The sequence below is a fragment of the Apodemus sylvaticus genome, chromosome 1 (genome assembly GCF_947179515.1).
Source record: "Apodemus sylvaticus chromosome 1, mApoSyl1.1, whole genome shotgun sequence".
NCBI lineage: Eukaryota > Metazoa > Chordata > Mammalia > Rodentia > Muridae > Apodemus > Apodemus sylvaticus.
This window is the reverse complement of record NC_067472.1, coordinates 91,770,079-91,784,308: the sequence shown is the minus strand read 5'-3', so window position 1 is coordinate 91,784,308 and position 14,230 is coordinate 91,770,079. Positions and strand designations below refer to the sequence as shown.

At 38.0% G+C, this 14,230-nt stretch overlaps 1 protein-coding gene across 2 annotated transcripts in view; it reads right to left on the bottom strand.

Annotated features, from left to right (window-relative positions):
- Copb1 (COPI coat complex subunit beta 1) overlaps positions 1-14,230 on the bottom strand; it is a 36,343-nt gene that overhangs the window by 3,519 nt on the left and 18,594 nt on the right. For both annotated transcript variants that reach the window (XM_052200928.1, XM_052200920.1), the window contains exons 12-18: positions 12,849-12,945; positions 11,076-11,236; positions 10,042-10,162; positions 4,528-4,755; positions 4,180-4,359; positions 2,651-2,795; positions 1,501-1,620 (exon numbers count right to left, since the gene is read on the bottom strand). In XM_052200928.1, coding sequence (XP_052056888.1) covers positions 1,501-1,620; positions 2,651-2,795; positions 4,180-4,359; positions 4,528-4,755; positions 10,042-10,162; positions 11,076-11,236; positions 12,849-12,945 — 1,052 coding nt within the window. The remainder of the gene's footprint in view (positions 1-1,500; positions 1,621-2,650; positions 2,796-4,179; positions 4,360-4,527; positions 4,756-10,041; positions 10,163-11,075; positions 11,237-12,848; positions 12,946-14,230) is intronic.

The following is a 14,230-nucleotide window of genomic DNA, read 5'->3' as shown; positions in this document are numbered from 1 at the left end:
AAAACCAAAACCAAAAACCAAAAACAACAACAACAACAAAACCAAAGTGGTGTACACCTTTAATCCCAACACTTATGGGGCAGAGACAAACCAAGTTCAAGGACAGCCTAGTCTACTAAATGAGTTTCAGGACAGCCAGGGGGTACACAAGGAAACAACCAACCAACCAATAAGCATCCTCTACCACTCCACCCACAAAAAAATCCCTAAAACAAAACCCTAAATTTAAGTTATACTCTGATAGGGGGTCTAAGTTCCCATTTTTACTTTTAGGGAAAACTGAAGGTTACCAAAACTGTCTTCTTTGGTTTACAGCCCTGTTCCTAAAGCACTCTACCTCCTTCCTTTCTGCTTTAAGCACTGCTCTGTCAGTTTAGGCCCCTCCTTCTCACTTGGTTTCTTCAATAGCCTACTCAGGCAATCTTCTGTACCTTCGACAGAGTTATCATTTATACTGCTGCCACAGAAATACTCAAGCATATAGCTCATTTGTCATCCTCCAGTGTCTTCCTGGTCCATGGATAAGTGCTTAACTCTTTCACAGGGCAAGCGGAGTCAGCTTCCCTTACTTCCTAACTTTCCACTCTAACTGCTCTGCCTGCACTCACCCAAGCCTCTGTAGATTACTTACTGATTGTCTAAAATCCAACTCAACATGAGCTGTGAAGCCTTTCCTAACTTTTCAATTCCTTACAACACTTTGAGAACTGACCAAATCCCTTCATGGACTCACACTGTTTCCCATACAGGCTTCTTTCATAACACTCAGCATTATGTATGGAAATACTTAATTTGCATATCTGTTTTCCCTTACTTGACCTTAAGCATCTTAAGACATATCTGTTGTTCCTTACTATAGTAGTCTATTCCTATAACAGAAATTGCTAGAAAATACTGACTGAATTCTTCTGTACAAGCTTATCTCAATGTTTGAAATATTCCTGTGTGCTTAACCACAAGGGCCTATATGAACTTTTTTTTTTTTTTTTTTAAAGATTTAGACACTGTAGCTGTCTTCAGACACACCAGAAGAAGGTGTCAGATCTCATTACGGATGGTTGTGAGCCACCATGTGTTTGCTGGGATTTGAATTCAGGACTTTCAGAAGAGCAGTGTGTGCTGTTAATTGCTGAGCCATCCCACCAGCCCCCCTATATGAACTTTTATGACCAGTACAAATGTTATTTCTTAATAACAAATCTTCCTTTACACAGTTTTCCACACTATATTGCTTTCTATATGACCCCAAAGTATGCCGTGTATCAAACTAACTCTAATTACATTGTTCTTATTTCTGCCCCTTCATTTTGCCTCGTAGTTTCTTGAGGACTATGACTCCTCCATCTAGTTCAGTCTGGTATTACCTACAACATGATACAATTACCATAGAGAGTACCCTATAAATGTATTCATGTTCTGCCCTCAAGTATGTACATAGCTACATACAAATGCTTTAATAAAAAACACTCAATTATCACATGCCATAAAACAGAACCATACCTATATTGCCAAAAATTATTCCATTCTCTGTTGATGCTACCTTGACATTAGCTTTAATATTTGCAAAGTCATGAGGAGCAAGAGTCAAAGGAGATGGTTTTTCCACAAGTTTCAGATCCCCTAGGAGAAAATAAATAAGAATTTGGATATAGTTCAAAACACGTTTATTAATCATTAAACAGTATTAGAATATATATAAGTTAATAGTTTCTAGAAAAATAAGAAAAATGAGAAGTATATGTTTCAAACAATGAAAAAAATAAGGAAATCATCTAATATTCTTGGTAATTATATTAATCCATACAACTTCTATTAAAAGGTAGTAGGCATAATTCTATATTTTACACAGAATAACTATATTCATGAGTGAGTACTTTGAGTATACCATTTTTGTTTCAATGAATGATTTGAACTTCTCAGAAAGCTTAACCTATATATACCATTACAAATGGGTAAGATACCCTTCAAAATACCCATACACTCTTTAAGATATGACTCACTGAAATAGGGCAAAGTATAATTTCTCTAAAATCCTAATGTCCCATAACTATTGCAAAAACCATACCTGGAGGCACTATACTGCTCTATACATATTTTACATTTTCAAAACTAGATGCACACATGGATACAGAATCTATGTCTTTATCAAGAAAAAAAAAACATGTTGAAAAATGTTAATAATGATGCATTGCTTTGGCCCCATGTGGCAGGGAACCAAAAATACTTAATTCTCTACCAAAGCAATTTTAACTAAGTGAACTACTTAGTAAATGTGTTTTGAATTACTTGAGACAGGGTACTGTATAGACTAGGATGGTTTGGAACTGGTTGTGTGGCTGAGAATAACCTTAACTCCTGAAATCCCTGTCTTCCTGAAGCAATGGGAGTACAAGCACAGACCACTGCTGGATGAATTTGGTACGGGAACCCACCTGAGTCACACAAAAAGCCTAAGTCAGTCAGTATGACAAAGCTTCAGAAAACTGGTAGTTTAAAGAGACAAAATTTTAAACTGTAAACTAAGCATTGATTATAAACAATGTTAAAAAGTTCTCAAAAGGATCTATGCTATGAAAAAGCTATGACCTTTTCTTAGTAATTCATCATGAAGGTTTATTACATAGACTTTTCCTTAAGATAATGTTCTCACCTAGAGTAGCTAACTCTAATGTGCAATTCTGCAAAGTATCACTGGTTTGGTTTACAACAAGAACATCCAGGACAATATCATACTGATTGACATGAACATAAGCTTCTGCATACACTGGATCAGAGAAACCTGTCAACTGAGTGACCTGTCAAAACAAAAACAGACACAATCAAAGAATGAAATAACTTAGCCTGATGAGTTCATACCAGGATCCACCAGGCAGGAGAACCAAATCCTGTTAAGCTGTGTCTGATCTCAAGCACATGTGGTGGCTCAGTGGATTAATGTACTCGCTGCCAACATGGACAATCTGAGCTCCACCCATAGAGTACACTCTCCAATCCACCAAACAAATATGTAAATGTTAAGAATAATTGTCTTAAAGAAAATTCTGTTTACATATTGTAAACATGATGAATAATGAAAACATTTCATACGCAGTGAAAGATTACAGTCAAAAAGAACAAAAACACAGTGAGCCCACTTGTATGAGCAGTAGTAGTCAAAATCAGAAAGGGAAAATGGTCTGGTAGCTGCAAGGAGCAGCAGGAAATGGAATGGCAAGTTACTGTTTAATGGGTATAAAACTCAGTTTCATGAGATAGAGACATTCTGGAGATGGTGGAGTTATGAGACACAAGTAATCCTCTGACGCAAGGGAGCTCAGTTGCAGAGGCCTGGGTTCAACCCTCAGCAGTGGAATGAAGCAAAACAAGACCAGATTAAAACAGTAAATTTTATGTTCTGTTAATTTTTACTACAATTAAAAAAATTTAAAAACTTTTAAGTAAGATTGTTGCTAACAGGTTTTAATTTGTTGTTTTTGGAAGCAAGGTTACAGAGCCTCGGCTGGCCTCAAACTTGTAGTCTTGCTGTCTCAGCTTCCCAAATGCCAATTCTCAGTTTTGAAAAAAAACTTTAGTAGTTCTGATTCTATTACTGACTTTTATCTGTAATGTTCAAATTGACTTGAGACTGTTTACTCATCTGACAGGTAACGGATAACTAGCTTATAGTCTTCTTCTTTAACTAGGTAGCCCAGACTGACCTTAGCTTTGTAATCTGTCTGTAACTGCTGAGATTATAGATGCTTACTACCATGTGTGAATCAAACGAAGTTTCATGGACCTAAATATCACACAGTCTTTGTAAAAACTGATGCTAGGGCTGGAGTTATAGCTAGGAGGTACAGTGTTTGCCTGCTATCATCAATAGCATAAGCATACATACATACATACACATAAGCGCCCATGTACACACTTCTATGTAACTACTTAATTAAAATAATAAAAAAATCACATATGCACAGTAGGACCAGTCACTTATTTTTAAGTAGCCAATTTAAATAAATTTTCAACTGGTCATGGTGACACAAGCCTTTAATCTCAGCTCCTGGGAGAGAGGTCAGCAGATCTCTATGAGTTTGAGGCAAGCTTGGTCTAAGCAGTTAGCTCCAGGTCAGCAAGGGCTAAACAGTGACACCCCACTTAAAATGAACAAACAACAAGTCATATCTGTGATACTGTTACCTTGTTAAGTTTGGATGCTAGGGGATCTGCTGCCTCTTTCCTCTGAGTATTACCCATTGCTGCCAACAAACTCAGCTGGAACTGATCTTCCTTGCAGTTCATTTCATTCTTAGCAGTTAGTTGCATGAAGGAAATGGGGTCATCAGGCTGTACTGTTACATTCCTCTTTTCAGATTCTTTCTGTGTTGAAAAAGCAATGTACATGTCTTTTTGTATGGAAAGAACAATAGCTTTTCATAAATCTTTCTCAGGGACAGACTTAAACAGAAACTGAAAAACCAACAAAATTAAGAAAGAAAAAAAGCCCAATTTACAAGGCACTCTACAGACTTTTTGTATAAACCTTACCTTTTGGGATAGTTTCTCTTCTTCGAGTTTGGCAGACAACATTTGGGAAAGAGACTGTCTGCACTCCTTATTAAAAATGTCATTCATTAAAGGTGAGCATTCAGACAAGACCTTGAGGCACAGGGAAATTCGGTCTACATCATCATCAGTAATTGGCTTCTTAGGAAGAGAGGATTTTCCCAAATGAAGGATAGTTGCCATAAGCAACATAGCCTCAGCGACAAAAGACTGCGGAAGAGGAGACATTGGTTATTGCTAAGATTCTCCTATGTCACTCAAACATAACTAACAGACAATTCCAGAATGCACCTGAATTAAACAAATTGTTCAGACTTTATTTCCCTAGATATTCCCACACCCTTCTTCCTGTTTTGTTCTGTCAGCCATTCTAAGGCTTCACTGACCCTTGGTTGAAAAGTACCAAGGACTTTTAATGGTTTTCTCTTTAAACCCACCAGAAAAGGTGAAAGAACAATGTTCTTCAGCAACTGATGACCTCTCAGCCATATCTGCTTTCTGTGTGTTCACTTTCCTGTGGACACATGCATGTGGAGGCAGGGGTCAACCTTGCTTTTGAGACAGGACCTTACTCTAGGACTGGAGACTCAATGAGATTAGGCTAGTCTAGTTGGCCAACAAGCCCCAGAGACACTGCTGTCTTTGCCTCTACTCAGATTTCAAGCTTGTCATTGTACCTGACTTTCTATATGGGTGCTAGGCACAGGACTTAGGTTCTCAAGATCGTAAGATTTTGGTCTCAAGATTGTACACTTTACTAAGCTAGCTCCCCAGACCTTTCTATTTGCTTCCTTATTAACTCATATACTTTGGCTGCGGTATAAAAACAAGAGTCCTCTCTCATAAATATATTAGCATCTATTTACTAAGAATGAGAACAATTTCCTATAAAACCAAAAGTATTGATTTCTTACTTTAGAAACTGAACAATCTCCAAATATATGTGCTATAACTTGAATTCAAATACATCTTCCTAAATCACCTCAAAATGTTTTTATTTTACTTTAAAACATAAGATCAGCTTCACACATTTTATCAGTTACTATTCTCTTCAGTGTCTTTTCAACTAGACCAGTTTCCTATTGTCTATTTTGTTTCTTTGGTTTTTCAAAACAACATTTTCACTGTGTAGCCCTCTGGCTGTCCAGGAACTCCTCCTCCTGGAGATCAGGCAGCTTTGAACTCACAGAGATCCATCTGCCTTTGGCTCCTGATGCTGGGATTAATCCTGAGGGCTGGGATAAAGGCGAGCCCTTCCTGGCTTTCCTGTCTGTTTTTAATCACACAAGATTTTATCTATCTATCTATCTATCTATCTATCTATCTATCTGTTTTTTTCAAGACAGAGTTTCTCTGTATAACCCTTCCTGGCTTTCCTGTCTGTTTTTAATCACACAAGATTGATTTGATTGATTGATTTGGTTTTGTTCAAGACAGGGTTTCTCTGTAAGTTCTGGCTGTCCTAGAACTAACTCTGTAGACCAGGCTGGCTTCAGAAATCCTGTCTGCCTCTGCCTCCCAAGTGCTGGGATTACAGGCATGTGCCACCACTGCCCGGCAAGATTTTATTTTTTAAGAGCCAAGATAAAGAGATGGCTCAGTGGTTAAGAGCACTTGCAGCTCTTACACAGAACCCTGGTTAGGCTCACAGGTTCACAACCACTGGAAACTCTTGTTTCAAGGGATCTGATGCCTCTTCCAGACCCTGTGAGCACTGTATGCATGTAGTACAAATAACGATAAGCAGGCATATATACATACACATAAATTAAACAAAAACAAAAAAACCACCAGAACGCTCATTACTCTTGGCTGGAATTTGGAGCAGGTGCTGTTTAATGTTCCTAACTGTACTGCCTTAGGAGGCACATCATGTGAGGCTGTGCCATCCATGTCGATGGTAAGTACAGTCACCTGGTAGGCTATCTTCATTTTTACACTGCAACCTTAAATGATTTTTCCTCAGACTTCATAATGAAATATGTATTATTAGGCCTACAATTAAAAACAGCAAGTGAATTCCATGTTATATTTTGAGTCTCATGTACATTATTGTGACATTATAGACAGATACTTTATGCCCTTGTCTTTAGCTGAGGACGGACTTTGGAGGCGGGGGAAGAACTAGCAGAGAAGCAGGTGTAAGTCCCCAAGGTTGTGCCCTGCCTGCAGAAGGAGAGGGAAAAGAGGCAGGAGTGTAAAAAACAATGTCTGAAAAACCCAAGACCAGAAATTTCCTAAATCTACAAGAACTGTAAGCCTTAGTTCCCCAAAGCTCAATGAAGCACAGAGGAAAACAGGAAGAAAACCACATTAAGCCATGGACAAATCAAACTGCTAAAACTCATGATAAGAAGAATAATATAAAACCAGCTATGGAGAGGCAGGAGTGACAGAAGATTTCTCACTAGGAAGGCAGAAGACAATGGGAGCTACACTTTACAGAGCTGGGAGAAAACAATGCCAACAGGGAACTCAATTTTTACAAAAACATCTTTCAAAATTGTAAGTGGAAGGGGTAGAGGGAGATGGCGCAACTGACAGAACCCTTACAACACAAGTGTGAGGGCCTGTGTTCAGACCTACATCATAATTCAAGGGCATGCACATCCCTTAGGCATAAGAGCCTAGATTCAAGGACACTCCTATCCACACAGGGAATGAAGAGAGGGAAATGGCATAAAGAGAGGCACGCTGATGAGACAGAGAAAAACCAAGCGTCCACCTTTGTAGGAAGCACAGCTAAGCGTGTAACTAGACACTGCCAGAAATGTGGTTCCTTAAACTGATACCAACCAACATTCTCCTGTCATTTAAAAGTGATGCAATCAATCCTGAGGAAATCAATTTTGACTCTTAAGATAAAAACAGTTGGATGCTTAAATTACAAAGTAATTAAATATTATGAATACAACTAGGAAGGGTTTATAAAAACATCAGGAAGTGTTGACTACATGCTGAGCGAAAATGCACTTTAAAGTACAAAATTATTTTTTCAATCAATGAAAAAAATGTTAAGACAGATACTAGCCAGATATAACTCTAGACAGTTTCCACGATCCGATCTTTCAATTTTCTATTTTCCCTACAACATGAACAAAATTTGTAGTTAAGTGTTGTAATTTTAAGTGACTCAACTCAAGTTTGTTTATTTATTTATTTATTTTTGGATTTGGTTTTTTCAAGGCAGGGTTTCTGTATGTAGTCCTGGCTGTCCTGGAACTCACTCTGTAGACCAGGCTGGCCTCAGAAATCTGCCTGCCTCTGCCTCCCAGAGTGCTGGGATTACAGGCGTGCGCCACCACTGCCCGGCTTCAAGTTTATTTATGTTTGTTTAGTGGTGCTGAAGATCAAAACCAGGGCATTATATAATGTTGTTTCTCTACCACCAAGCTACATTCTCTTAGAACATTCCTTGTTTATCTTATCAGGTAGATACTTTATTTTTTTCCAAATAAAAGAAAAATAGTTTTAGGTAAGTAAGTGCCTGGAACTCTTTTTTTCTTCTTACCCCCCACCCCACAATATATTTTTTTTTTCCAAGACAAGGTCTTGCTATGTGACTCATCAATCTAGCTTCCCTCAATCTTGCAATCCTGCTCCCTCAGTGTTTGGATTACAGGCATATAGTACTAAACTTGGTTCTTTTTTTTTTTTTTTTTTTTTTAAAGTGTACCTGAACTGTTAAATTCTGACTACTCTTAGCTCTTTTTTTTTTTTTTTAAGATTTATTTATTTATTGTATGTGAGTACACTGTAGCTGTCTTCAGACACACCAGAAGAGGGTGTCAGATCTCTTTACCGATGGTTGTGAGCCACCATGTGGTTGCTTGGAATTGAACTCAGGACCTTCGGAAGAGCAGTCAGTGCTCTTAACCGCTGAGCCATCTCTCCAGCTCCCTAAACTTGGTTCTTAAAAAATTACTTACCAACTAACTTATAAGAATAATCAAATTACTTAAGCAAAAAGAAAATATCAGGTAATAAATGCATAGGAAAATTAAAAATAATCGAATTTTTGGTTGGAGACAGGGCCTCCTGTAGCTCAGGTTGATCTTAAACTCCCTCTCTAGCTGAAAATGATCTGGAATTCCTGATTCTCCTGCCTCAGTCTCCCCTCAGGTAGCTAGGATTAAAGACAGGTGCCACCATGCTCAGTTCAGATAATTAACTGTTATTTACAACAAATATAAAGAGAATGTTACACACACACAATGTACTTTTACTCAGCCTTAAAAAAGGAATTCTGATATAATATAGATGAAGATATTATGGCAAGTAAAATACCCAAAAGAATAGGGCCTGCATGATTCCATTTAAACACAGCACTTATAATAAGACAGCTGAGACCTCAAAGTGGATCTTCGGACCCCATGTGAAAAGCTGGACACAATGGTACATGTCTAATCCTAGCACTCCTTCGGGGAGATTCCAGATAGAGGAACAAGAATCCTTTGAAGGCTGTGGGCTGCTAACCTGGAGCATGCAATGCAATAGTAAACAACAAGAAAGGTCCTGCCTCATACTTGAGGTTGTCCTTTGACCTCCATATCTATGCTAGGTTACATGCAGGTGCATCCTCTCAAACACCACATACACACACACACATACACAAATACACACATTATTTTAAAAAATAAAGAATAATAAATGTTAGGAGGGACTGGGGGCAGGAAGGCAGGCAGAGGAGCTACTGTTTAACTGTGTACAAATGTCCTTTTAGGATGATAATAAAAGCATTGGAAGGAATGGCAGCCATGTTGCTTAACGTGAATATTTTTAGTATCATTTAACTGTACAATTAAAATTGGTAAAATGGTAAATTTCAGAATATGTATTCTTTTTACCACAATTTTTAAATTCAGGAAAAAATATTCTGGAAGGTGCTTGAACTTTGTCTTGTTCCCAAATCTCAATATCTGGTCACTTTTCATCTTGATCCAGACACCAGAAAGAATACTGAAAACGGGATACTTACAGTTTTCTTTTCTCCTGAGACAAAGTCTCATTATGTAGTTCAGGCTGGCTTCAAACACAGATTTTCCTGACAAAGCCCTATAAGGTATGGGCTGATGAGGCTTGAAAGAATGGAAACATGCTATTGTACACAGAGACTATATTCTGAACTGTCAGAAGTTGTAATTAGGTTCCAACTATATATAGGAACTATTTCAGAGAAATTTTGAGATAAAATAGGCAACAACAAAAATGCTAATGATAAAAGGCCATTTGCTTTCATTGGCTGATGACTAATCCCAACCTACAAAAGTGACTTCATAACCCCTCATACCTCCTTCATCAGACTAATCATATTATTTCTATATTTCTCTGTCAATTTTTTTGTCATGTTATATACTACTGTGTCTGTTTCCCCTACTAAGCCACAAGCTCTTTTATGACATGACCTTTGGCATTTAACTTTGAGGTTTTTCACTGTTCAACAGAGCAGACATTTAGAAATCAATGACTGGGCAAATACAGAATAAATGAACATACGTTTTGCTTTTTCTTCTCCTGAACCAACGCTACATAGCGTAATGCAATCTTGGTTAGAGTTGTGGCAAGGGAGGCAGCAACAAAGAAATCTCCATCCAGGAGGAACCCTCTCAAGGGTGGCCTGCAAAGGAATCAACAAACATAATACTCCACAAATCCTTAAGCAGCACGTAGCTTTTGTATAATGGTCCAGGTAAGCTACTTATTTCCAATTTGGTGATAAGGACCTCAGCTAAATTCCTCATGAGTTCTCAAAATGAGAAACAATATATTACAAATCCTTTTCTTAAATAACTCAGCAGTCCAAAGAACAGAAAGAAAAGGATGTTTAATCAAGGATAGATGTATTGGAGCTAATATGCTACTTTCAAGTGCCGGCTTATGGACTCTTTCACAGAGTTGCTTACTGGGTTCTCTAGGTCTTCCTCTTCTTAAAAATGAAGACAGTACACACTTTCTCAAAGGGTTGCTGTCAAGACTGTGAGAACAACTATTTAGTGTGGCTTCTAGTACATAAGAAGTGTTCAATAACACTGTACCATCATTTTTCTCACCTTCTTATAAATACAAAAAGCAAAATAAAGAGGTAAAAAAATTACTTTAGGACAATTTGTCCTGAGACAATAGCTCTAGTGGCAGAGCACTAACCCGGCATATAAGCAGCCCCGAGTTCCAATCCAAGAGAGAAATGTGTAAATAAAGCAAGAAAAAAGAAAAGAAAAAGGGAAAACATCAAAATATCTTTATGTTACTAACAAGCAATCAGACTTAAATATAAACACAGCATTTTCTATGTGAGTGAAGTAAGTTTTATAAGAATATTTACTTCAATGGGAACAGTAGGAACAAAAGACTAAAATTCCAGAGACCATTCACAGGGAAACCTTATACACATATCCTATTTTAAGACCTTAAATGGCAAATACTTTCATTTAAGCATCAAAAACTAGTAAGAGAATGAAACCACACAGCTGCTTTACCACAAAATGAACAGTACAGCATTAGTTCAGGCAGCAGGGTGCAGAAGCTGTTACCTGTCTTCTTCTTTCTTGGTAGGTCTAGAACTGCTGAGTGCACTCTGAGTGGCATAGGTGCCCATTTCTGTAACCAATTTCTGAACGGGCCCAACAGTTATTTCTTCTTCTGGTTTTATCTCGCCAGCTTCTTTCTTTATTTCTGATTCTACAATTGGGATCTAAAAGCCAAATGGAAACAATGATTTAATAATATCAACAGTAAAGTTACATTGAGATAGTCAATCAACTTTATACAAAAGGCATGTTGACTCTAGAGCTCCGTGGGAAGAACAGAAGGCTTATAGTCAATGATTCTGATGTGAATTCCCACACCACCACTTACTACTTGTATGATGCTGAACAATACAATCATTTTGAGCCTCATTTCTGAATCTATTAAGGGAGAATCTTAATTCTTTCTAAACAATTCCTTAATAGAAAAATGGGCAGGACAATGTTTAAGCAAAGTAGATCTCTCTGGGCCTCATTCCTCCTCTTTATCTCTTCCCCTGAAATATGAATCAAAACAACACTCATCCCTATACAGTGAAATGTATAAGTAACTTCCCCAACCACCCTATTAGCTGATCACAGGGCTGCTACAGCTAGTCTGTCAACATGTTGCCTTAAATTTCTCATATATGAAGAACTCTAAGAGTCTTTAATTAAACCTATTTTATGCTGGGTGGTGGTCGCACACGCCTTTTATCCCAGCACTTGGGAGGCAGAGGCAGGCAGATTTCTAAGTTCGAGGCCAGCCTGGTCTACAGAGTGAGTTCCAGGACAGCCAGGGCTACACAGAGAAACCCTGTCTCGAAAACAAAACAAAACAAAACAAAAACAAAAAAACTTTTTATTTTATGTCTTTTATTTTAGAGATGAAGAAGTTTAGGTAGTTAAGGAACCTAAAAGTGAAGGTCTCAGAGCTAATTCCTGATAATAATGAGTAAAGAACCCAGGTCTGACGTAGTCCACTGTTCTTTGAATTCTACCATGAAGTTGTTTTGGTGAAGGAATATTCCAATATTACTACATAAACAGTCTCAAGTTAGCCTTGCTCTCAGGCTTTCAAAGCACATCACCAATAGCGTAGTTTGCAGCTATTGCCAGGCACGGTGGTATCTTTAATGCCAACACACAAGAGCTAGAGGCAGGTACATCAATAGATCCTTGAGTTCAAAGCCATTCAAGTCTATAGGGTGAGTTTCAGGCCAGTCAGGGCTACATAGTGGTAAGACCTTATCTTGAAAAAAGAAAAAGAAAAAAAAGAAAAGAATCACTGACAGTGGTGGTGCATGCCTCTGACCACAGCACTTGGGAGGTGGAGAAAGGCAGATCTCTGAGTGTGAGGCCAGCTTGGTTTATAAATTGAGTTCCAGAATAGCCAAGGCTACACAGGAAAACCTGGGCTTAAAAAACAAACAAAACAAAAAATTTTACTAGCTGCACAGATATTCTGCTAAAACAAAATATTACCCAAAGATAAACAAGTAATTATTTGAACAGGTGTTAATAGTTCTCACGAAGGCAGGGAGCAGGGGAACACTTAATTTCTACAGCCCTTGAGGTTTATTTATCTGGGTAATTAAAATACAATTTTCAGTGTTCTTTAGCTCAAACACTACTGAACAAAAACACAAAAATGAATGATTACATAAGTAGCAAGTGCTCTTTTTCTTTGTGCTAGGACTGAACCTAGGGCTGCATGTGTGCCATGCGTGGACTCTACCACTGAACTGCACTGCCAGAACAGCAGAGTTTTCTAAAGCACAGAGTATCATACAAACTTACCTCCCCAAGGGACCTGCGAACCTCAGTCATTACACTCTGAATGTCTTCCTTTGTACTGCAGTACTCTCCCAGGATCCACAATGCTCCTCGATAAATCCTAGAACAAGAATGTAAGATCTGAAATACAAACCTGGGAACAAATTTCGATGCAGAAACATTTCTCTATGAATTTAAGGTAAGGCAAGAAAACAGGATTTTATATTCTGGAAGAGGAACATTTCAGAAAGATTGTAACAAATGGGAAGGTAAGAAAATAGCTATTTGCATTCACTGTCATTGGGCACATCCAAAATTAGTGAGTTGAGCAGTAAAAGTTAAAATAGCAAAATGTTTCCCACAGGCATTCATTTACGGGACAGTTAAAATAAATTTGGCTTTATCACTTTCTACTATGAGAAATATATTATTTGAATATAATTTTTAAATTCATTTCACTATTTGTCTGCAATCACTGTAAGACACATAGGATGACATATACAGAAGAATGTCTCCTTGTGGTTGGGGGGGGGGGGGTCAATTCACTGGTACAGTGTTTACCTTAGGGACCACACAAAGTGCTGGGTTTGAAACCCAGCATAGAAAATTAAATTAAAATAAGCAATGACAGCCAGCTGTAGTAGGTACATACCTATAATAAAGGCACTCAGGCTAGGCTACACAGTAGTGTCCTGTCACAAGAACAAAGCAGTTCCCAACCTAAAATGTTACTGGGGAAATTTGAATAGGACAGCCCCACAGACACATGTGTTTGAATGTTTAGCTATCTGGAGTGGTACTACTACAAGGTATGGTCTTGATGGAGTAGGTGTGACCTTGTTGGAGTAGTTATGGCCTTGCTGTAGGAAGTGTGTCACTATGGAGGCAGGCTTTGAGGTCATATATGTTCAAGCTATGCCCAATGTGACACAGTCACTTCCTGTTGCCTGTGGATCCAGATGTAGAACTCTCAGCTCCCTCTCCGGCACCATGTCTGCCTGCATGCCGCCATGCTTCCCGCCACGACAATAACGGACTAATCCTCTGAACTTAAACATCTTCTGTTGTAAGAATTGCTGTGGTCATGGTGTCTCTATATAGCAATAGAAACCCTGAGACTATTAACAAAGACAGCAACAATTTTCTGTTTTAAAGTGTTAAACTGGATGAAATTTTTAGCTATCGCTTTTCTTAGATTTTAACTGATTTAGAAAAATAAAATCAACCATAGAAACTAAAGTCACAGAAGATTTCAGCTATCAAAAGCAAAGTTTTGACATGTTTTTTTTTTCTCATAACAGGACAAATCTTACTTTCATATACATGCATACACACATATGTAATATGTGTATGATGTATGCATATTATGTGTATCTGTCAGTCACTTCACATTATTGAACCAACCT